The following is a 26047-nucleotide window of genomic DNA, read 5'->3' on the forward strand; positions in this document are numbered from 1 at the left end:
TTCCTCCTCTTTAGAACGTTGCCCTAAGTTCTAGTTATTTCAGCCCCCCTCAACTGAACCTTTCTCTTTTCAATTCAACTTTTTTCTACATGTTATCCTTTTCCTGACTCCCTGGTTCAGAATGTGCCTCCCTGTTGAAAATTGGGGCAATTGTTTATTTTCCTTCAAACATAGATTACAATTTTGCACTGACTCTTGACCATTGTGTGAAAATATACATCTTGTCCTGTTTTCTACTTGTTCAGAGTAGGAGGGTTAATCTGGCTCTGTTTCTCTTTCATGGCCAGAGGCTGGATTATTAAAAGTGAAACAGGTTGATAAAAGATGGTGCTGTACCTAAAAAATGTCACAGAAATTTTTCAGTAGCTGGATTTTATACATTTTGATTTAAACTCTTGGGGAAAATGAAAAAATGAATAAGTATGACTTATTTTATCAAAATAATTTATGAAAAATTAATTGAAGTGATGGGAAAATGCTTTCTTAAAATTGGTAAGTCATGGGACTTCCTAGTGGTCCAGTGGTTAAGAATCTGCCTTCCAGGGCTTCCCTGGTGGCTCAGAGGTAAAGAATCTACCTGCTAATGCAGAAGACATGGGTTCTATTCCTGGTTCGGGAAGATCCCACATGCCACCGTGCAACTAAGCCCACGTGCCACAGCTATTAAGCCTGTGCTCTAGAGCCTGGGAATCACAACTACTGAGCCATTGGGCTGCAGCTACTGAAGCCCACACGCCCTAAAGCCTGTGCTCAGCAAAAAGAGAAGTCACTACAATGAAAAGCCACCACACAGCAACTAGAAAGTAGCCCCCCACTCACCACAACTAGAGGAAAGCCCATGTGGCAACGAAGACCCAGCACAAGAAAATTCTACCTTCCAGTGCAGGGGACAAGGGCTGAATACCTGTTGAGGGAACTAGGAACCCACATGCTGCGGGGCAATGAAGCCTATGTGCCACAACTAAGAGCTAACAGCAAAAATAAATAATTTTGTTTTTTAAAGTGGTAAGTCAAATTCATAACCGGACACCAAATAATAACATTACATATTCTGTTCAGGATGTGACAAATACTGATCAGCTGTCAATTATTGTGCACTACTCTTCTCATAGGAAACCCTGTTAATAATTTTTAATTTTTTTCGCCAACTGAAAACATTTATGAAACTTTAAAGTGAGACAAGATTTGCGCTATTTTAACATGCAGTTGAGCCACATTTACAATCAGTCATATGTCAGCACAGCTGTTACTACGATTAAGCCAAAAGGCTGCAGGCTCTTTAAAAACAACTTTACAGAACAAGAGCCATGCAAAACTCATTAGCTTATTTTTGTGAGGGGAAAGGCTGCCTTCAAAGTACTTGACACTGTTAACTACTTCAATAATGTGAAACAGCTGTGTATTTTATTTTCAGGTTCAACTACTATATGGAATATATTAAACACATATACCATTGGGAATTTTTCTTTGTAGAGTTTAAGTACAGTAAAAGGTCTGCACTTTACAAGGGTGTTCAACCCTTACAACATAAGGCTCAACGAAAATGGACTTTAAAGTGTATTTGCAATGACAGAAGACAAACCAGAATACCCAGGAGATGGAATAACATTATTCAACCCACTGGTAAAACTCAAATGTAACATTTTAAGTGCAATTTTAGAAAGATATTTTGGAATGCTTTGATGAAACAACTGATAAATTATAGACTCCTGATGTGGATATATATAATAGTAGGTACCTTCTTTCATCATCCTTAGATTTATTGATTTAAAGTACTGAGATAAAATTGAGATTAAAAATTAATGAATATGAAATCAAAGTGATAAAGATGAGTGAGAAAATCAAGCGAAATTATTTTGACACTGAGAAGTCAGTAGTGATCATTTTTTTTTTCAGATCATAACAAAGACAGTAACTCATTAAGAGGAAGAGACAAATTGCAAATAAAAGTAATAAATACGCTCTTGAATTATTTGATAATCAATTGGTAAGGAGAAGTGAGTCTCATATAAATTCATTTTAAAATATTTACATTTTTTTCTGATTTGACCTCAAACTAACATCAATAAAGATGATCTAAACTCAAAATATGTGATTACAATGAGTGCACTGATCATTAAATTAGTGCTGTCAATTCAAAGAATATCAGATTAGCAACTGTGCAGGAAAATTTGAAATGCTCATTAAAATATTTAAAAGAGCTTCTGAAATTTCACACACACATACACATGCACACACACTGAACTACGAAGATGAAAATATTTTTTCTGAGGTAGTAATGAAAAACAAATACTGATCAACCATGCTAGAGAAAAAATAAATTATCTTTGTATTATTTCTATAGAAAATATTACAAATCATTGTCATATGAAGAGTCAATTAAAGACCCCATAAAAATTGGGGGGAAAGTTTGGAGAGAAATGTCTGATAGTTAACTAATAAAATATTTCATAATTTTAAATTTTGCATTATTCATAATATTTTTCAAGTTTTAGTAATTTATAATACTACGATTTCTTTTCTCAGTCTGGTTTTAGTTGCTCAGTTGTGTTTGACTCTTTGTGACCCCACGAACTGTAGACCACCAGCCTCTGTCCATGGGATTCTCCAGGCAAGAATACTTAAGTGGATTGCCATTCCCTTCTCCAAAGGATCTTCCCAACCCAGGGGTCCTATATTGCAGGCAGATTCTTTACCATCTGAGCTACAGGGAAGTCCCTTTATTTATTTTCTCAGTCTAAATACTAACTTTTGTGTTTATAATTGCTATTCTTTTGCTTAAGGAGCCCCCCAAATTGTATATAAGCTTCAGATCATATAAAATCTGTTTTTGCCTCTATCATCATCATCTTCTCCATCTAACTGATCTACCTTTATGCATTCTTGTCCTCTTCTAGTCTGCACACCATGCCACAGCCAAAAGGATCTTCTAAAAATTTATGTATGACTATTTTTCTCCTCTACTCTTCCAGTGATTTCTCATTAGCCTTAGGCTAAAGATCAAAATCTTCAACATAGGGTCTGGACCCTGCCTACCTCTCCCTCTCCGCCTCAGCTGCAACCATGCTGGCTTCTATACGTTATTTGAATGCACATCCTTAGACCCTTTGCATATGCTGAAGTCCATGTCTAGGAGACTTTCTGTGTGTGTGTGTATGTGTGCACACGCGCACACGCACACACGCCCATGCTCATTCAAATCCGACTCTTTGCAACACCATGGACTGTAGCCCACAAGGCTCCTCTGTCCATGGAATTTTTCAGGCAAGAATAGTGGACCAGGTTGCCATTTCCTCCTCCAGGGGATCTTCCCAATCCAGGGATCAAACCGACATTTCTTGTGCCTCCTGCGTTAGCATACAGATTCTTTACCACTAACACCACTACCTGGGAAGCCTAGGAGGCATTCTACCACCAACTGTTCTATCAACAAATTACCTTCTTTAAGCTTCAGACTGTCATTCAAAGTTATTTCCTCAGGGTGTCTTCGATAGATCAGTAAAATTCAAACATTTAAAAAACTAAGATCATGGCATCCATTCCCATCATTTCATGTTAAATAGATGGGGAAACAATGGACACACTGACAGACATTATTTTGTTGGGCTCCAAAATCACTGCAGATGGTGACTGCAGCCATGAAATTAAAAGATGCTTGCTCCTTGGAAGAAAAGCTATGACCAATCCAGACAGCATATTAAAAAGCAGAGATATTACTTTGCCAACAAAGCTCCGTCTAGTCAAAGCTATGGTTTTTCCAGTAGTCATGTATGGATGTGAGAGTTGGACTATAAAGAAAGCTGAGTGCCAAAGAATTGATGCTTTTGAACTGTGGTGTTGCAGAAGACTCTTGAAAGTCTCTTGGACTGGAAGGAGATCAAACCAGTCAATCCTAAAGGAAATCAGTCCTGAATATTCATTGGAAGGACTAATGATGAAGCTGAAACTCCAATACTTTGGCCACCTGATGCGGAGAACTGACTCATTTGAAAAGACCCTGATGCTGGAAAGGACTGAAGGTGGCAGGTGAAGGGAACGATAGAGGATGAGATGGTTGGATGGCATTACCAATTCAATGGACATGAGTGTGAGCAAGCTCCTGGAGTTGGTGATGGACAGGGAGGCCTGGCGTGCTGCAGTTCATGGGGTTGCAAAGAGTCAGACAGGACTGAGTGACAACTGAACTTCCCGCTTAAATGCTCATAACATTCTACTTTTTCTTCATAGCATGTTTCCCTATTTGCAATTATATAGTTTTATGATTGTTATACTGTGTGTTTCTCTCCTGTGCGTGCATGCTCAGTCATATCCAACTCGTTGTGACCCTATGGACTATAGCCCTCCAGACTCCTCTGTCTGTGGGATTTTCCTAGCAAGAATACTGGAGTGGATTGCCATTTCCTTCTCCAGGGGATCGTCCTGGCCTAGGGATCAAATCCGAGTCTCTTGGGTCTCCTGCCTTAGCCAGCTGGATTCTTTACCACTGAGCCACCTGGCAAGCCCCAAATTTCTCTGACACTAGATTGCAAATTCCAAGAAAGAGGGACAGTGTGTCCTCAGCATGAGCCTAACATTTGGAATAAAGCTGGTATCTAATTACACAATCTCTGGCCTCAAATAATTTACAATCTAGTTTCGAAACAAAAAATGATAAAATTTTACAATTTGGAACATCAGTACAGATAGATTATTTTTATTTGCGCAGAAAGTCTTACTGGAAGCCTTGAAATCTGAATACATAGGAGTTAGTTTTTCCATCAGGGTGCAAAATTAGCCAAGCTTGAGGCTGTAACACACTACACTGGCCATCTGGGGAGTACTCTAACCAGATTCCCAACACAATTCTCTTTTGCAGTGTAAACCTACTGCATTCTCTTTTTTCACAGCACTTTTAAAAAACTTTTTTGGAGTATCAGTTCAGTTCAGTCACTCAGTATAGCTGATTTTAAAATGTTGTGTTAGTTTCTGCTATACAGCAAAGTGAATCAGTTTTGCATATGTTAAATCCACTCTTTTTTAGATTATTTTCCCATATAGGTCATTACAGAGTATTGAGTAAGAGTTTCCTGTACTATATGGTAGGTCCTTCCTAGTTATCTGTTTTATATATTCTACTTCATTTTTAAAAGATTCTCTTGTCTTCTGTACTTACTTTTAAAAAATAGTAATAAAACAAAGGACATTACCTTTTGCATAAGCCTGATAGTTGCATGTATGACATTCCTAAGCACTTCCATTATTATTTTTACCTTATACTACTACAGAGCTTCCACAAGTTTGAAGACTTCCAGTCAGGGGGCTCAGCTTAGAGAAGATACACTTCATCTGTTAGGAAAACAGAAGGTACAGCCTGCTGTTCTCAGTTGATAATAAGCTTGTTCACCTTGCCAGGGATATTTCTTTTGCTATTGCTATAGTCACTAGTTTGTTTTCTTTTTTAGATTCCACATATAAGTGATACCACACAGTATCTGTCTTTCTCAGTATGACTTATCTCAGGAAACATACACCCTCCAAGGCCAGAAATGGTTCTGTTTCCTAGACTTGGGCAGTGTAACAGCTGTTCTAGAGCTATCACAAAAATATCTGGAGTCCTAGGTTCATGGAATTTCCTTCCAAAGTTTATTTAATATTTGATTGGGTAACCATAAAGCAGTGTATTGATTTTTGCTTAATTGCATAGCTTCCAACATCATCTAAGAGGTCTTTCAAAAACTCACCAATTGAATGTTAGGGTAAATATTCCAAAATCCATCAAGGGATATTTAGGCTGCCAAAATATCCTGAAACTGTTGGTCTGAAACCATGTATCTGCTGAGAAATAGTATAAACATGTTTACAGTTAAAATGAGTTGCAGGAAATATTAAAAGCAATTTTATATAGAAGGGCTTTCAATAAGCGTTTGTTGACTCAGATATTAAATACAGTAAGACCCAGACTTTGCCCACCAGCTTCCACCACCTGGAAGGCATATTCCTCCTTTTTCTTAGTTCAGAGGCTGAGTCGTGTCCGACTCTTTGCGACCTCATGGACTGCAGCACACCAGGCTTCCCTGTCCATCACCAACTCTGGAAGCTTGCTCAAACTCATCCAGTGATGCCATCCAACCATCTCACCCTTTGTCCTCCCCTTCTCCTTTCTTTCCCAACATCAGGGTCTTTTCAAATCAGTCAGCTCTTCGCATCAGATGGCCAAAGTATTGGAGTTTCAGCTTCAACATCAGTCCTTCCAGTGACTATCCTGGACTGATTTCCTTTTGGGTGGATTGGTTGGATCTTGCAGTTCAAGGGACTCTCAAAAGTCTTCTCCAACACCACAGTTCAAAAGCATCAATTCTTCGGCTCTCAGCTTTCTTTTTAGTCCAACTCGCACATCCATTCATGACTACTGGAAAAACCATACCTTTGACTAGATGGATCTTTGTTGGCAAAGTAATATCTCTGCTTTTTAATACAATGTCTAGATTGGTCATAGCTTTTCTTCCAAGGAGCAATCATCTTTTAATTTCATGGCTGCAGTCACCGTCTGCAGTGATTTTGGAGCCCCCCCCAAAATAAAGTTTCTCACTTTTTCATTGTTTCCCCATCTATTTGCCATGAAGTGATTGGATGCCGTAATTGCTTCCTATTGGATGCATTTTATCCGATCCTTTTATCCGATCTTCCCTCCATTTTCATCCCTGCGCAAAGCACTCCGAAACAGGTCCTACCAGAACCCAACCTCTGCCCGAGTTGGGAGCTAGGGAGGGTCCGCCAGCCGGCAGCACTCACGCCCCTTCCCGGCCACTTCCCGCTCTCCCTACCGGCTGCTCCGACCCAGCGCCCCTTCCGCCCGAAGCCCCGCCCCGTCGCCCGTCACGTGACCGCACGGCGTACTCCGCCTCCTGCCCCCGATTCACGTGATCGCGCCCGGGAGAAAACGCCTGACCTGAGCCCCTGCCCTTGTACTGTACAGCCTTTTCTTCCAGTTGCTCGTGGGCTTCTCGCTCTCCAGTCATCCGCACGTCTCTCCACTCCGCCCGGGGTCCCCCCGGAGCCCTGTCCGCCATGCGGCTCCTGTCTCTGGCTCCAGATAGGCCCCGGCGAGGCGGCCCCCGCCACCTGCCCTCGGGCAGCCCAGCGCCACCGCCGCCGCTGCTGCTGCTGCTGCTGCTAAGTGGTTGCCTGGGGGTTTCCGGGGCGGCGAAGGGCTATCGGAGGCCCAATGTGGTGCTGCTTCTTGCTGATGACCAGGACGAAGTGCTCGGCGGCATGGTAACTCTTCTTTTTGTTTCTGCCCCGCCCCTCCATCTCCCGGGCTGACTCCTGGGTTTCTGGCCCTTTTTCCCCACCCGGACTCCCTCACCTAGACCTCTACCCCGAGCTGATTTGCTTTCGCCGCGCCAGGCCCAGACGCAGGCTTATAGAAGTGAAGGACTCTATTTCTCTCGTGTCGGTTCTGGGTCCACACACAGAGCTTCTAGTCTGGACCTTACTGCTGAGGAGTTTGCTTCATGTCTCGAGACAAACATGTGGACGTCGGTTAGGGATGGGGTGAACCAATAAGTTCCTCTTCACTTTCTGCCATAAGGGTAGTGTCATCTGCATATCTGAGGTTATTGATATTTCTCCCGGCAATCTTGATTCCAGCTTGTGCTTCTTCCAGCCCAGCGTTCCTCATGATGTATTCTGCATATAAGTTAAATAAGCAAGGTGACAATATTGTGGACATGAGTATGAGTGAACTCCGGGAGTTGGTGATGGACAGGGAGGCCTGGCGTGCTGTGATTCATGGGGTCGCGGAGAGTCGGACACGACTGAGCGACTGACCTGAACTGAACCAATAAGTAGCAGGTGATGGCTGAGAGTACGCAAGCCTTGATTGTCGTTTGGGCCAGAGGACAAATCCAGCCCCTCTGTGAGGGACCTAGGCCACTTATGCATTTGACCCTGTGTACAATGTCTGTGCCTAATATTTATAAAAGAAGTGCTGACATGAACTGTTCTGGTAGGCAGGTTGTCGAAAATGCATTGCCTTACAAGAATCAGGAAGATTCAATTAATCTAATTGAACACCTGGCTGATGCATTAAATACTGTCAGCACTTGGTTTTATATCAGATGGATGTTTTTCCGAGACTTCATTCTTTGCCAGGGTGAATTTTACGTCTGTATCTTTGCGTTCTCAAATTTGTGACCTTCAAGAACATCTACTCAACCAACCCGCTACCTCCGGGAGGCCCAGAAAGTGACTTGCCTCAGGCACATGAGTGGTTGTGGCAGTACAGACAAAATCCTGACTAGTGTTCTGATCCTGGGTATGGCATTCCTCTTAATCTTTTTAAAAACAAGTTCTTTATTGCTTTCTTCCTTTCAGTTCTCTTTTTGTTTTGAAACACTTCAGGCACCAGGTTCCTAAGTTTTACTGTGTGGGAACACTCTAGCTCAGTGTCCTTCAGGCTGCTGATTTCAACCTGTGAGTTATGAAATCAGTTCAGTGAGTAGCCACCAGCATTTTTACTTTCCTGTGTAACAGAGTAGAAAATGTGTGATACATGACAGTCAAGGTAAGCATATCCATATGTAGATATGTTTTAGCTGTATTCAAGAGTATGAGTCTTTTCTAAATGATGTTTAAGATGCTTGCATTTTAACTCCATACTTGTACCTGCCACGTGTACCTCATTGCCTTTTAGTTTCTACCCAGTCCCACTGACATTGAAGAATCTTGACTTAATGGCCCTCCTGGATTTTACTTGTTTTTTCCCACCATTCCAGCTGCCACACTTACCCTCCTAACGAAACTTTTTTTTTTTTTTGACTGAACCCACGCCCCCTGCATTTGGAGCACAGAGTCTAAGCCACTGGACCACCAAGGAAGTCCCACGAAACTCCTTTTTAAACACATTTTTGTATGTATTTTTGAAGTGTTTTGTCCAGAAAAATCAAGCCATCTCTATCAAAAATTAATAATGGTTTGGTGACTTAATTAAAAGGCCAAGTCTCCATAGCTCAGTTGAAAACAAAATTCATCACTTGACTGGGAGGTATTCAAGATTCAGTTTCTTCAGCTCTCATAGACAACCAGTGTGGTTTGTGTGTATCTGAGGTTTCTTCCCCTTAGTGTGTTAGTCAGGGTTACTCCTTTAATCCAGTAGCAGATTCTTTCTATAGATGTTTGTGCTGGAGAGAAGAGCCAAAATTAAGTGGAGGAAAAGTCAAATTTAATACTCTCAATTTTCTGGAGAATTCTGACTTCTGTTATCTTTTACAGAATTTTCTACCACTAATTGTCAAACAAGACTTGAAGGGGAAGAGCAAAGAAATAACGGCATTTGAGAACCTACTTGGAGTAGTTGGATTTCCCTGGTGGCTCAGACAGTAAAGAATCCTCTTGCGATGCAGGTGACCTGGGTTAGATACTTGGGTTGGGAAGATCTCCTGGGGAAGGGAAAGGCTACCCACTCCAGTATTCCGGCCTGGAGAATTCCGTGGACCACATAGTTCATGGGGCTGCAAGGAGTTGAACTCGACTGAGTGACTTTAACTTTTGGAACTAGTCAGAATGTGAAGTGTTTTATCCTGTGCTTCAGTCATCACAGGAATCCTCTGCTGTAGGTATTATATTTACCTTAAAAAATGAGAAACTTAAATTTATAAGGGGCTAAGTAACTTGGCCAAACTTCATTTAGCAATGTGGTTGGTGCTTTTAGTCACTCAGTTGTGTCTGACTCTTTGTGACCCTCTGGACTGTAGCCTACCAGACTCCTCTGTCCCTGGGATTTCCCAGAAAAGAAGACTGGAGTGGATTGCCATTCTCTTCTCCAGGAGATCTCCCCAACCCATGGATCGGACACAGGTCACCTGCCTTGTACGCAGATTCTTCACCACTGAGCCACCAGGGAAGCCTCACATAGCTATAATTAGGGGCAAATCCTGGCATCTTGTAATCTCAGAACCCTGAGATTAAATGCTTTTTCTCTTTTTCTAAAATACTGTGGTAATACTGATTTACCAGATATTATTCAGCATACCCATATCAGCATAGTCACTTATACCATACATAGATCAGAGATTCTTTTTGGTGACCTTCAGGAACACAAGTGGGGTCATGCAACTCCTTAATTTACATGCAATACTTCGTGTGTATTATTTTCATTTTTGTGGAGAAAGGGAAGTCTCTAACCCCCACCCCACCCCCAGAGAAGATCATGAATTGCCGCCATAGTTGGCAAATAAACAGGTGTCAATCCCCCAGACTAACTCAAGTCAAAGGATTATAACACTTGTATGGATTGTGGTTGGATGTGGAATCTTGCAATCATCTACTAAAAAAGTAGTAGTTTTTTATGTGGTAGCATCATCTTTAACAGTTCATCTTTTTGTAGGTTTCATCTGTGGAACTCCATTTTTAGTTTTTGCCCAGGGAATTGTTCATCCATTTCTTGGTTTTATTTGTTAACAATTGGTTTTGTTGTTGCAGTGTGATGGACATATTGTTCTTAAGGGAAGCACAGGTTGCTCTTTTTAAAGTCATTCTCTCTAGAAAAAGTGATGGTTAAAATCTCAAGGAAGTGAGGAAAGGAGAGATAGGGGAAAATGAATACATCATGTCTTTGCTTAAGGCAAAGTGATCTTTCATTTTTAAAAGTTAACCATAGAACTCTCAGAATGGTCTAAATGTTGTTTCAGAGCAGCTGTGTTTGGGGCCCAAGAAAGTAAATGACTCCTTTAGCTTTTTTTTTTTTTTTTTGCTTCAGACGAGTAAAGCAGCACATCAGTCACGTGCAAGTGTAAGATTGGTTGTTTCTTAAAGAATGTAGTTTGTCCTTAACCTGCCATTTAGATCTTAAGGACTGACTTTATCATTCAGGTTAGCATGGGTTCACATATAAACTTTTGGTACAAACAAGTTCCTGTTTGGGACTTGTTTGATTAAGCACAGAGCATGGTTATCCCTTGTATTACTGTTAGCAGTATAAAGGTTATGGTTATTAATACACCTTTCCTACTTAAACCAAAGGGCTTCTCTGATAGCCAGTTGGTAAAGAATCCGCCTGCAATGGAGGAGACCTCGGTTTGATTGCTGGCTCGGGAAGATCTGCTGAAGAAGGGATAGGCTACCCACTCCAGTATTCGTAGGCTTCCCTTATGCCCTAGCTGGTAAAGAATCCGCCTGCAGTGAAGGAGACCTGGGTTCGAGCCCTGGTTTAGGAAGATCCCTTGAAGAAGGGAAAGGCTAGCCACTCCAGCATTCTGGCCTGGAAAATTCCATGGACTGTATAGTCCATGGGTTCTCAAAGAGTTGGACATGACTGAGTGACTTTCACTTAAACTAAAATCTGCATAACTATACAGCCCTGCATCGACGTCTGGCTCCTCCTCTCTTCCTTGTCTTTTTATAGAATTCTTCCCTTTACCTACTTCACTACTTCTAGCACACTGGCCTTTGTTCCACCCTCATGGGTGTTGCGCTCCTTCTCTGGCAGCATTTTACTTGTTGTCCACTCACCCTGAAAGTATCTTCTGCTCTGCATGACTGACTCGCCATGTGACTGTCAGTACTGAAGTTACATCTGAAAGAGGCCTCTCCGGACCACCTATCTACAGTAGTTTCCCCCTTTCCTCTCATCAACCTCAAGTACGATGTCCAGGTTTATAGTGCTCTTCACTGCCTGAAATAGTTGTCTGTTTCCCTGTTGTTTAAGTGCAAGGATCATGAGGGCAGGGACCATCTATCTGTTGTCCACCACTGCCTAGATCAGTACCTGGCACACTTTGTTTAGTAAATGTGTTATAATCACACAATTTAGTCTTACTGTAAAATCACTCTCCAATAGCTTTGTATGAATACCAATTTGACTATTAAGTTCCCTGTAATCAGCTCACACAGTCCTTTTCCCATTTACACTTTACATTCCTATTTCCCCTCCCTATGTATTCACTGCAGATGGCATACTTTCATTCTTTTTTTTATGGTTGAGTATTATTCCATTGTATGTATGTACAGTATCCTGTATACCCATTCATCTGTCAATGGACATTGAGGTTGTTTCCGTGTCTTGGCTATTGTAAGTAATGCTGCAGTGAACATGGGGGTACATCTTTTCAAGTTAGCATTTTCATTTTCTTCAGATACTCAGAAGTGGAACTGCTGGATCATATGGTTAGTTCTATTGTTAATTTTTTGAGGAACCTCCATATGATTTTTCATACTGGCTGAACCAGTTTATATTTCCATCAACAATTGTATAAGAAAGAAAGAAAGTGAACTTGTTCAGTCATGTCCAACTCTTTGGGACCCCATGGACTGTAGCCTGCCAGGCTTCTTCGTCCATGGAATTTTGCAGGCAAGGATGCTGGAGTGGGTTGCCATGTCCTTCTCCAGGGGATCTTCCCAACCCAGGGATCGAACCCGGGTCTCCCGCACCTCAGGCAGACTCTTTACCATCTAAGCCATCAGGGAAGCCTGGTAAGGGTTCCCTATTTTCTATATTACCAACACATTTTTTTAAGTTGTGCATATATTTATTTTATTAAAAAAAACTTTTGTATTGGGGTATAGCTGATTAACAGTCTTGTTATAGTTTCAGGTGAACAGAGAAGGAACTCAGCCATGCATACACATGTATCCGTTCTCCCTCAGACTCACCTCGCATCCAGACTGCCACATAACATTTTATCTCTTGTCTTTATAATAATAGCCATTCTAATAGATGTGAGGTACTATCTCATTGTGTTTTTAATTTCTTGTCTTTTTGAGTGTAGCCATTTTAACAGGTGGGAGGTTCTATCTCATTGTGGTTTTCATTTGCGTTTCCCTGACAATAAATAGCTGTGAAGAGAAGAGAAAAGCAAAGGAGAAAAGGAAAGATATAAGCATCTGAATGCAGAGTTCCAAAGAATAGCAAGGAGGGATAAGAAAGCCTTCCTCAGCTATCAATGCAAAGAAATAGAGGAAAACAACAGAATAGGAAAAACAAGAGATCTCTTCAAGAAAATTAGAGATTCCAAGGGAACAGTTCATGCAAAGATGGGCTCGATAAAGGACAGAAATGGTATGGACCTAACAGAAGCAGAAGATATTAAGAAGAGGTGGCAAGAATACACAGAAGAACTGTACAAAAAAGATCTTCACGACCAAGATAGTCACGATAATGTGATCACTGACCTAGAGCCAGACATCTTGGAATGTGAAGTCAAGTGGGCCTTAGAAAGCATCACTACGAACAAAGCTAGTGGAGGTGATGGAATTCCAGTTGAGCTATTTCAAACCTTGAAAGATGATGCTGTGAAAGTGCTGCACTCAATATGCCAGCAAATTTGGAAAACTCAGCAGTGGCCACAGGACTGGAAGAGGTCAGTCTTCATTCCAATCCCAAAGAAAGGCAATGCCAAAGAATGCTCAAACTCTACCGCACAATTGCACTCATCTCACACGCTAGTAAAGTCATGCTCAAAATTCTCCAAGCCAGGCTTCAGCAATATGTGAACCGTGAACTCCCAGATGTTCAAGCAGGTTTTAGAAAAGGCAGAGGCACCAGAGATCAAATTGCCAACATCCGCTGGATCATGGAGAAAGCAAGAGAGTTTCAGAAAAACATCTATTTCTGCTTCATTGACTATGCCAAAGCCTTTGACTGTGTGGATCACAATAAACACAATTCCACAGAATTTTGTGGAAAATTCTGAAAGAGATGGGAATCCCAGACCACCTGACCTGCCTCTTGAGAAACCTGTATGCAGGTCAGGAAGCAACAGTCAGAACTGTACATGGAACAACAGACTGGTTCCAAATAGGAAAAGGAGTACGTCAAGGCTGTATATTGTCACCTTGCTTATTTAACTTATATGCAGAGTACATCATGAGGAACGCTGGGCTGGAAGAAGCACAAGCTGGAATCAAGATTGCCAGGAGAAATATCAATAACCTCAGATATGCAGATGACACCACCCTTATGGCAGAAAGTGAAGAGGAACTCAAAAGCCTCTTGAGGAAAGTGAAAGAGGAGAGTGAAAATGTTGGCTTGAAGCTCAACATTCAGAAAACTAAGATCATGGCATCTGGTCCCATCACTTCATGGGAAATAGATGGAAAAACAGTGTCAGACTTTATTTTGGGGGGCTCCAAAATCACTGCAGGTGCTGACTGAAGCCATGAAATTAAAAGACGCTTACTCCTTGGAAGGAAAGTTATGACCAACCTAGATAGCATATTAAAAAGCAGAGACATTACTTTTCCAACAAAGGTCCGTCTAGTCAAGGCTATGGTTTTTCCCGTGGTCATGTATGGATGTGAGAGTTGGACTGTGAAGAAAGCTGATCACCGAAGAATTGATGCTTTTGAACTGTGGTGCTGGAGAAGACTCTTGAGAGTCCCTTGTACTGCAAGGAGATCAATCCTGGGTGTTCATTGGAAGGACTGATGCTAAAGCTGAAACTGCAATACTTTGGCCACCTCATGCGACGAGTTGACTCACTGGAAAAGAGTCTGATGCTGGGAAAGGTTGGGGGCGGGAGGAGAAGGGGACGACAGAGAATGAGATGGCTGGATGGCATCACCGACTCTGTGGACATGAGTTTGAGTGAACTCTGGGAGTTGGTGATGGACAGGGAGGCCTGGCGTGCTGTGATTCATGGGGTCGCGGAGAGTCGGACAGGACTGAGCGACTGAACTGAACTAACTGACAATTAGAAACATTGAATATTTTTTTGTGTATCTTATGGCCATTCATATGTCTTTTCTGGAAAAACATCTGTTCAGATCCTTTGCCCATTTTTTAGTTGGCTATTGTTTTTGCTATTGAATTGTATGAGTTCTTTATATATTTTGCATATTAATCCTTTATCAAATATTTTCTCCCATTCAGTAAGTTTCCTTTGCTCTGTAGATTTTTTTTTTCCTTTAATTGAGCTGTAGTTGATTTACAATATTGTGTTTCAGGTGTACAGCAAAGTGATTTAGTTGTGTATATACATATACCTTTTCAGATTCCTTTCCATTATAGTTTATAGTAAGATAGTGAATATAGTTAGTTCCTTATTGTTGTTTAGTCTTAAGTCATGTCTGACTATTTTGCAACTACATGAACTGTATTCTGCCAAGCTTTTCTGTCCATGGAGTTTACTGGCAGGAATACGGGAGTGGACTGCCATTTCCTCCTCCAGGAGATCCTCCCAACCCAGGGATTGAACCCACATCTCTGGCATCTCCTTGGCAGGCAGATTCTTTACCAACAGTGCTACTTGGGAAGCCCATAGTTCCCCGTAGTACATAGTAAGTCTTTGGTTTTTTAATCTGTTTAATCTGTTTTATATAGTCATGTGTATCTGTTAATCCCATATTCCTAATTTATCTCTTCATCCCCCACCTTTGGTAACCATAAGTTTGTTTTCTATGTGTGTGAGTCTGTTTTTGTAAATATGTTCATTTGTATTATTTTTTTAGATTCCACATACAAGTGTATCATATAATATTTCTATGTCCTTACTTATTATGATAATCTCTGGGTCCATCCATGTTGCTGCAAATTTTAAAAATTTCGTCCTTTTTATTACAGAGTAATATTCCACTGTGTGTATATGTGTGCGTGATGCACAGACACCCACACACTCCACATCTTATTTCATCTATTGATGGACATTTAGGTTGCTTCCACATCTTGGATGTCGTAAATAGTGCTGCTGTGAACACTGGGGTGCATGTATCTTTGCAAATTTTAGACTGTCTTTTCCAGGTACATGCTGAGGAGTGAGACTGCTGGATCATATTGTAATTATACTTTTAGTTTTTTAAGGAGCCTTCATACTGTTCTCCATAGTGCCTGCACATTCATACCAGCATTGTTAGAGAGTTCTCTTTTCTCCTCACCCTCTCTAGCATTATTTGTAGACTTCTTGATGATGGCCATTTTCACAGGTGTGAGGTAATACCTCATTGTAGTTTTAATTTACATTTCTCTAATAATTAAACAATGTTGAGCATTTTTTCCTGTGCCTGTTGGCCATCTGTGTGTCTTCTTTGGAGAAACATCTTCTTAGGTCTTCTGCCCACTTTTTGATTGAGTTTTGTTTTTTTGATACTGATATATTTGTATATTTTGGAAATTAACCCCTTGTGGGTTCCATTGTTTGCAGCTATTTTCTCTCAGTCCATAGGTTGTCTTCTTGTTTATGATCTCTTTTGCTGTGCAAAAGCTTGTAAGTTTGACTCGGTCCCATTTGTTTATTTTTGCTTTTATTTCTTTTGTCTTGAGAGATTGATATAATAAAATACTGCTACAGTTTATGTCAGAGTGCTTTGCCTCCTCCTTCTAGGAATTTTATGGTGTCATATTTAAGTCTTTAAGCCATTTTGGGTTTGTTTTTGTGTATGGTGTGAGGGAGTGTTCTGGCTTTATTGATTTTCATGAGGCTGTCCAGCTTTCCCAGCAACATTTATTGTATATTCCTTTCCCAGTGTATATTTTTGGCTCCTTTGTCATAAATGAATTGACCATAAGTGTGTGGATTTATTCCTAGGATCTCTATTCTGTTCTATTCATCTATGTCTCTTTTTATACCATTTCTGTTCTGACTACTATAGTATTGTTGTTTTTATTCAGATATGTTGGTTCACAGTATGTTTCAGGTGTGCAACATAATGATTAAAGATTTTTATAGCTTATACTCAATTTATAGTTATACCTTATTGGCTGCATTCCATGTGCTGTGCAATGTTTCAGTGTACCTTATTTTATACATTTTATTCATACTAGTTTGGACCTCTTAATCCTTTACTCCTGTCTTGGCCCTCCCGCCTCCACCTCCCTACTGGTAAACCACTAGTTTGTTCTCTGTATCTGTTAATCCCTTTCTTTTTTGTTATATTCATTAGTTTGTTTTATTTTTTAGCTTCTGCATATGTGATAACATACAGTGTTTGTCTTATTTATTTCACTAACCATAATACCCTCCAAGTTGTCACAGAAGGGAAAATACCATTCTTTTTTATGGCTAAGTAATATCTCATGGTAGATATATATCACATCTTCTTTATCCATTCATCTGCTGATGGGAGACTTAGGTTGCTTCCCTGTCTTGGCTATTGTAAATAATACTGCCATGAACATTAGGGTGCCTGTATCTTTTCAAATTAATGTTTTTGTTTTCTGCAGGTATATATCCAGGAGTAGAATTGCTGGATCATATGGTAGTTCTATTTTTAGTTTTTGGGGGACCCTCCATACTATTTCCACAGCGACTGTGCCAATTTATATTTCCACCAACAATGTACAAGGGTTCCCTTTTCTCCACATCCTTGTTAGCATTTGTTATTTGTGGTCTTTTTTAATGATGGCTATTCCGACAGGTGTTAGGTAGTATCTCATTGTGATTTTGATTTGCTTTTGTCTGGTTAATGATGTTGAGCATCTTTGTTATGTGTCTGGCCATCTGTATGTCTTTGGAGAAATGTCTGTTTAGGTCATCTTTCTTTTTTAAAATAAGTTGGTTTTTTTTGCTGCACTGGGTCTTCATTGCTGCACAGGCTTTTCTGTAGTTGTGACTTGCGGGGACTACTCTCTAGTTGCAGTGTGTGGGCGTCTCTTGTTGTGGAGCATGGTCTCTAGGGCACACAGGCTTCTGTAGTTGCAGCCTGTGGGCTCAGTAGTTGTGGGTCCTAGGCTGTAGAACACAGGCTCAGTAGTTGTACACAGGCTTAGTTGCTCTGGGGCATGTGGGATCGCTGGATCAGGGATCAAACCCATGTCTCCTGCATTGGCAAGTGGATTCTTTACCACTGAGCCACCAGGGAAGCCCTGGTCTTTTGTTTCTTAATCAGGGTTTGTATTTTTATACTGGGTTATATGAGCTGTTTATATATTTAATATTAATCTCTTATCAGTCATATCATTTGCCCCTATTTTCTTCCATTCAGTAGGTTGTTTTTTGTTGTTATTGTTCAGTCAATAGTTTGTTGGGCATAGGCTTTTAAATTTCATTAGATACCATGTGTTTTTTATTTTGTTTCTTGCCTTAGGAGGCAGATCCAAAATTATATTACTACTATTTATGTCAGCATTTTGCCTCTTTTCCTTAATGATTTTTATGGTTTCCAGTCTTACATCTAGGTCTTTAGTCCATTTTGAGTTTATTTTTGCATACGGTGGGAGAAAATGTTCTAATTTCATTCTCTTGCTTGAAGCCATCCTGTTTTGGCAGCACCCCTTATTGAAGAGATTGTCTTTTCTCCTTTGTGTATTCTTGCTTCCTTTGTCATATATGAATAGGTCACAAGTTCATGGGTTTATTTCTGTCTCTCTGTTCTGTTCCTTTGATCTACATGTCTGTTTTTGTGCCAGTACCATATTATTTTGATTACTGTAACTTTGTAGTATAGGCTGAATCAAAAGAGCATGATACCTCCGGCTCCAGTCTCTTTACTCAAGGTTATTTTGGCTATACAGGGTTTTCTGTGTTTCCATATAAATTGAAAAATTGTTTGTTCTAGTACTGTGAAAAATGGCATTGGTATTTTGATAGAAATTGCATTGAGTCTGTAGATTGCCTTGGGCAGTTTGATCATTTTAACAATATTAATTTTTCTGATCCATCAGTCAGGTGTATCTTTCCATCCGTTTGTGTGTTCTTCAGTTTCTTTCATCACTGTCTTACAGTTTTGTGAGTGCAGGTCTTTGACTTCCTTAGGTAGGTTTATTCCTAGGTATTTTGTTCTTTTTGATGTGAATATAAATGAGATTGTTTCCTTAATTTCTCTTTTTGATAATTCATTGTTAGTGTATAGAAATGCAACACCATATTTATTTTATTAACTGAATGTTAATGTTGTGTCCTGCAACTTTACCAGATGCATTGAGCTCTAGTAGTTTTTTGGTGATGTCTTTGAATTTTCTATGCATAATACCATGTCATCTTCAGACAGTGACAGTTCTACTACTTCCTTTGCAATTGGGATTTCTTTTCTTTTTCTTCTCTGATTGCAGTGGTTAGGACTTCTGAAACTATGTTGAATAAAATTGGTGAGAGTGGGTATCCTTGTCTTGTTCCTGATCCTAGAAGAAAAACTCATTTTTTTCACTGCTGAGTAGGATGTTAGCTATGAACTTGTTATATATGACCTTTATTATGTTGAGGCACATTCCTTGTCTATCTGCTTTGAGTATTTTTATCATAAATGGATGTTGAGTTTTGTCAAATGCTTTTTCAGAGTTCTTGAATAAATTAAAATTCGCACGCTAATGGATTCTTTAGGTTTTCTAACATCTCTATAAAACAATGGTGGTAACTTTTACACAGTGAGAATGACCCTCTTATTAATATAGTTGTGTATTTGGGTTATTAGTCTGTAAGGAATTTTTACACAACAAAATATACTTAGAACTGTGTTCAGTATGGTCTCAGCTTTCAAAGGCACTTCAGAATCATCATGAACCGACTCTCATAATACAGCTAAAATGAGCTTCTTTCAGATTGTCCTTTCTTGCTGTCTGGAATCTGAATAAAGATTTTTAGTATTTATTACTATTATTTGTATCTAAATGACCAACATCTGCTTTCTGTTCTCATCATAGGATTTGAAACTAGTTGTTTTCTTTACTTGTCAGGATCTTAAATTTTGAGCAAAAGATAAAAAGTAAGGATATAAACAAAGTAATTTCTGACTAGTCTTTTGCTTGATGAGGTTCTGTGTAGATCTGTTTGCCCTTTGGCTCAAGTTTTACCTGAGGTGGTGGTTGGTCTAGTGCAGAGGGCCATGAGCTTATAGTCAGAAAGTGCATCTGGGCTGTTTGAGTTTTGAGTCAGTTTGGGGGCCTTGTCTGACTTTTAGAACCTAAGTGTTGTTTTATTTCTGTTGTAAGGGGTGAAAGGCTCCTTTCATATCATTTTCCACATTCTGCTTCTAAAGATGAATTAATGGAGGTAGATATGCCCCATCTTTTTGTAAGGGGGCTGCTGACAAATGAGAGAAGGACATCAAGATCTCATTACATTGAAATCAGCATTGCTAGAATAAAGCCATCAGCTGTGAACTTTCCCTTCCTGCAAGCATTCTAACCACCTGAACTTTTGCACAGGACATAACTGACTGTAACCAAACTTGTTGGGTTCATCTCCTGAATCACACGGGACTCTCAGCTGTTTCTTAGTGTCAGATGGAGCTAATCATTTGGGAATAAAAGGTTGAGAGTAATCAAAAAACACAAATATTGTCCTGTGTGTTTTAGTTTATTGGAAGACACTGTCTGACAGATATTTATTAATTTTACAGACACCACTGAAGAAAACCAAGGCTCTCATTGGAGAAATGGGAATGACTTTCTCCAGTGCTGTAAGTTTTGAAGCTGATTTAATTTTGTTAAAACTGTGTATATATTCTAAGAAGAAACACTCTTTTGAGTAGTCTACTGTAATTTTTATGGTTTTTCTTCTAGTTAAATGCCTGATCTGAAGGAAGGATTCTATTTAATATGATGTAAGTTCTTTTAATTGAAATATTACTACTTAACTATTGAAGATTTTTGGCAGGTATCTTGTAAGCCATTCTTATCTGCAGCTCAGAACTAGAGAAGTTTATTCAAACCTTCATCATTGGAGTTTTGATAAGGGATTGTAAGAATTGGGTGTCGTTTGTAAAGTGTTCCATGGTAAAAGCTTGCAGGCTACTTTACAAAGCCCAGTTAACCCTTATAGTCAACCTAGCAAAGATAATACCAACAGAACAGAACAAACCTAACAACTATGCGTATGTGTGTGCATACATATACGTGTATATTAATACATGTGTATATGTTCATATCGGAGAAGGCAATGGCAAGCCACTCCAGTACTATTGCCTAGAAAATCCCATGGATGGAGGAGCCTGGTAGGCTGCAGTCCGTGGGGTCACTAAGGGTCGGACACAACTGAGCGACTTCACTTTCACTTTCACACATTGGAGAATGAAATGGCAACCCACTCCAGTGTTCTTGCCTGGAGAATCCCAGGGACGGGGGAGCCTGGTAGGCTTCCGTCTGTGGGGTTGCACAGAGTCAGACACGACTGAAGTGACTTAGCAGCAGCAGCATATGTTCATATATAAACATAAATGCAAAGATTCAGAATACTAACAAATCAAATTCAGGAACCGTGCTCATAACCAAGTCAGTGGTAGCATAGCTGAGTGTCAGGAAATCCTTTGCAGAGCAGCACAGTGTTGTGGTGAAGAGCACAGACTCTGGAACCAGACCACCGTGTTTTGAATGTTCTCGCTGTCTCTTTTCTAGCTGTGCTTCCTTGAGCAAGTTATTAAGCTTTTTTGCCTTTGGTGTCCCCATTTGTAAATAGGTATACTAAAACCTGTCTCAGAGGTTAAATGGATTGTTACAGGTAAAGCAAACACTTATATTAATGCCTGACTTGTAGTAAGTACCACTGCATAATGATAGTTATTTTATCATCCACCAACAGTGATTAAAAGAAGGAAAATTAGATGGTTGTCTCAGTAGATGTTTAAAAGTCCTCTGAGGGACTTCCCTGGTGGTCCATGGTTGGGACTTTGCCTTTCAGCATTGAGGGGGTGAGAGTTTGATTCCTGGTTGGGGAGTAGGATCCCACATGCTTACAGCCAAAAAACATGAAAGCAGTATTTTAACAAATTCAAGAAAGACCATTAAAAATGGTCTGCATCCAAGAAAAAAAAAGTCCTCTGAAATGTTGGCACCCTTTTTCTTGTAATTTGTTAAACCATTAGAAGAATAAACTATGATGACTATTTCAAATAAATAGCACAACTTATAGTTAAGATTAAAGTCTCAGGGTACTGTTCTTAGGGAAGACAACAGGGCCCAGTATCTCTCACTTAACCATCTACTGAACTGTCTAGTCATTGGCATTAAGTCTTGTGAAGACCAAAATTGTTATTTCCACTTGTCTGAAGTTTCTACTTAAAAATCATAAGAGAGTTGTTGGAAAGCTTTTAAATTAATAGAATTTGGTAAATTAGAAATGAAAAGCTGTAAATAACTTTCTTCCATGTAACTAGTTAGAGAAACATGAGGTGGGGGGAGATGTGATCCCACTGATATAAAGGCAGGAAAATATAGGCTCTAGGAATAGCTAGTGGTGTCCAGTAATGGTTAAGAACTATAAATGCAGTTAGAATATTTGGTGAGTGGTAAAGTACTTCATGCATAGTTATACACATCATTTTCTGTGGGGAGACACGTTATAAAATGCTTATTCTAGTCAGAATCCCAGTGGGATTCTTTTTAGGCTGAATTTAGTGATTCCAAAGTTATCTAGACTAATAAGTAGGTTAGAATAATCAAGGTAAAATTTTTAAAGAGATGTCTCTACCAGACCCTGAAATGTAATATGAAGATCCAGTGAACAGCATAGCATTGGCAAAAAATAGGTCAGGAAATAAAAAAGAAGAATTAAAAGAGTTGCCAGTGTGAAAATTACAAAAGTCAAACATCCAACCAAATTAAAAAGCAAAAGTAAAAACTGGGAAGTATTTGTAGCATAATTGAATCCTTCCTTAAAGCTTACGTAGCGAGTGAGTGAAGTCGCTCAGTCGTGTCTGACTCTTTGCGACCCCATGGATTGTAGCCTACCAGGCTCTTCCATCCATGGGATTTTCCAGGCAAGAATACTGGAGTGGGTTGCCATTTCCTTCTGCAGGAGATCTTCCCAACCCAGGGATTGAACCCAGGTCTCCCGCATTGTAGGCAGACACTTTACTGTCTGAGCCACCAGGGAAGTCTAAAAAAAAACTTCTATAACAGGAGGGGAAAATGTGCAAAGCACGTGAACGGACCATTCACATGAACACAATTGATCAGTATGTATGTGGAGAATGTTCGGCCTCACCAGTATTTAAGAACGCCAGTTCTAATTTGAAAGGCCAAAGAAATGTGAATTATTTCAAAGGGATAATACATAATTCTGGCAAGGGTCTGCTCAAATGAGCAAAATGAGCATTCCTGCCCTGCTGGTGTGAGTATAAGCTACTATTACCCTTCTGTCAAGTGGATAGGTAATGAGTGTTAGGACCTAGACTAATATTACTAGGTCAAATAGGGTAATTCTGTTGATGATAGGAGCTAGTGGATACATAATTAGAGTAGAAAAAAAAAATCTGTGTCCAGTGTATAAAGTGATGCAGGTAATCTACAGAACTCCAGATCAGCCTGAAAATGACTGCCTACTTCTCAGCTGCCCTAGATTCGAGGAGTATTCTTCATGTTTGTTCAGGACCTCGCTCCCAGCATGCCGTGTGTTCCTTGTATGTAACATTTCCTTGGCCGATGAGATTAGAACAACTTCAGGTTATGCTGTAAAAAGAAACTAGCGGAAAAAGAGGTGTGTTGTCTTGGTGGTTCTGTTTGCTGTCTCCACTAGAGAACTTAAAGCAGCTCTGAAGTGTGTCATATATAAAGTAAGTCCCTATTCCATGGGAAACTAGAGATGTGAAGTTAGGGGAATTGAGCAGCTTTCTTTATTCTGATTAGAAATGATGAGAAATCCGTCTGTCTTGTGTAACTCTCTCTTTTGCTTCTCTTCGCTTTGTAGTATGTGCCAAGTGCTCTCTGCTGCCCAAGCCGAGCCAGCATCTTGACAGGGAAGTACCCACACAACCATCACGTGGTTAACAACACTCTGGAGGGAAACTGCAGTAGTAAGTCTTGGCAGAAGATCCAAGAACCGAATACTTTCCCAGCAATTCTCAGATCAGTGTGTGGTTATCAGACCTTTTTTGCAGGGAAATACTTAAATGAGGTACGTTGAATGGTCTAATTATTCCCTTTTGTTTTTTAATAACAGCTCCTAAAATGCGAATTTATATAATTCATGTTAATTGTTTTTTAATTAGTATCCATTCAAGTCATGTTAAAGGGTTTTCGGGTATCTGACATTTCTCTTAATCTACCTGTTAAACAGGAACTTATTTACATGAACATAATTTATAGGATTTGGACATAGTGGTTATTCTTTCTTCAAGCAGTCTCTGGAGCATTTATTTTAAAATTGTCTTCAGACCACTGTGCTCTGAGACATCTTCCCTTGTTTCCTCAAGAATTCTGCTTGTCACATGGCTGTCGTGGTATCTTTGTTTCCAGTTCTCCTTTATCAGGACCAGAGTGAAGAATTTTTTCCTTTGAGCTTCTTTCCTGAATAATAACAACTTAACCCGTTTTTTGAAAACAGATCATGGGGAGATAAGTGATGAAGGAAGAGCACCCAAGCCTGAGACACTCAGGCCATTGAAGTATGTGCCTGAGTGGTTAGCGTGCTGGCCTTGAAGGCCCAGGATAAAGGGAGGCCTCATTGTGACCTTCCCAGGCTAGACTTCAGGGCCTTGCGTCCACCACACTGGCCTTAGCATTTAGTCAGAGTTCAGGCTTAATGGAATTAATATGTTTGAGAGTGTTTGGGATTATCTTTTAAAGTAAAAGTAGGATTCAGGACAAAGAGAACATGTATGTTTTCTTATGTACTTTATCCATGGTTGCTGGAGATCTTAATATCTGATCTGAATTTTGGTAATTCTCTCCCTCCCTGTAATAATTGGGAGAATTTGCAGCTTTGTGGGTTTGATGAAAAATTAGTCAGTTTGAAAAGAATCGTGAGCAATAAATGTGGATTATGGCTACAGGTAATAAAGAGAACATACACTGCTTTTCATATTGAAGATCTTCTAACATACACAAAATTAGAAATTCTTCAAAATACAAAAATTAGTTCTTAGAGGTACTGCGTTAAATGGGCAGTATTAAGCCTTGTCAAGATAAAATGGGATAACTCTGTGGTCTCTTCACTTAATTCATCTCATCAGATAAATTGAGTCCAAATGTCTTCAGGGAATTCCCTGGTGGCCCAGTGGTTAAGACTCCGAGCTTCCAATTCAGGGGGTCCAGGTTCAATCCCTGGTCGAGGAACTGAGATCCCACATGCTATGTGGCATGGTCAAAAAATAAGCATAAATAAAATAGCAAAAATGGACTTCATCAGCAAGAGAGATGAAGTGATAGACTGAGAGCTTATAGCCTGATTTGGGCTGTTAGCCACAGGGCTGGCTAGACCGTTCAGTCTATGCGATCAGTAGCTCAGCGGATGAGCCCTATGGCTTTAGCTATATTGCCTTTTCCTGTAAAGCACCAGGCGTAAATATTTTAGGCTTTTGCAGGCTATATGTCTGTGTAGTGACTATTCAGTTGTGTCATTGTCGCTAGAAAGCAGCACAGACCTGCGGAAACCCGTGAATGTGGCTGTGTTTCAGTAATGCTTCACCATCACTGAAGTTTAAATTTCAGTCAAATTGTCGCAAAAATAATCCTCTTTTGATTTTTTTTAAATTCAAGTATATTTAATTTTGTTTGGTGGTTTTTTGGGGGTTTTTATTTTAGTGTTTATATTTTTTAATGTTTGGAAGAAAATTCTTAGCTTGCCAGCCATACAGAACAGTTGGCAGGCTAGATTTGGCCCACCAGCCATAGTTTGCCAACCGACGCTTCAGAAATTCTTAGATCTGTAGTGTACTTGCCTTTTCAATTGATTTTTGTACTTGTGGAAGTTGAGCACTTAACTGTGTTTCAGGCACTGATGCAAAAAGATTCTGACAGTTTCGTGTTTCTTTCTGGTCTGGTCACATCCCATGAACTTCTAATGCATTGCTTGTCTTGCTTTCCAGTATGGAGCCCCAGATGCAGGTGGACTCGGACACGTTCCTCTGGGCTGGAGTTACTGGTATGCATTGGTGAGTGAACAGTGAAGTCAGCGACAACACACAACCCTATAGATGCTTGTTTACTTTCTACTGTAGCTCTGGTATTGACATTACTCGGTTTGCTTTTATGGTTGGCCATTTCATCTCCTTGAAAGTCTGTTGATTTGTGAGTCACCCTGTTGTGAGATATTTTTCTTGCATTCCACAAGGTTTAGCAACATATTTTGCTGTTCTACCGGATGTGTTTCTGTTTTTTTTAACTAAGCATATTATTGAAATTCTGCTCATAGTTAACAAAGCCGTAGTCAAGAAGTCTAACTCAGTATTAACTTGAGACCTTTTGTGTCTTACCACTGTTTAA

At 40.0% G+C, this 26047-nt stretch overlaps 1 protein-coding gene across 1 annotated transcript in view; it reads left to right on the forward strand.

The window, feature by feature from the left end:
- Window positions 1–6887: 6887 nt before the first annotated feature.
- GNS (glucosamine (N-acetyl)-6-sulfatase) overlaps window positions 6888–26047 on the forward strand; it is a 54246-nt gene continuing 35086 nt past the window's right edge. The window contains exons 1-4 of the mRNA XM_055394605.2: window positions 6888–7254; window positions 20248–20307; window positions 23532–23738; window positions 25651–25716. Coding sequence (XP_055250580.1) covers window positions 7048–7254; window positions 20248–20307; window positions 23532–23738; window positions 25651–25716 — 540 coding nt within the window. The 5' untranslated portion in view covers window positions 6888–7047. The remainder of the gene's footprint in view (window positions 7255–20247; window positions 20308–23531; window positions 23739–25650; window positions 25717–26047) is intronic.

Source organism: Moschus berezovskii, chromosome 6 (assembly GCF_049115385.1).
Source record: "Moschus berezovskii isolate FMDL1 chromosome 6, NW_MosBer_1.0, whole genome shotgun sequence".
Lineage (NCBI taxonomy): Eukaryota > Metazoa > Chordata > Mammalia > Artiodactyla > Moschidae > Moschus > Moschus berezovskii.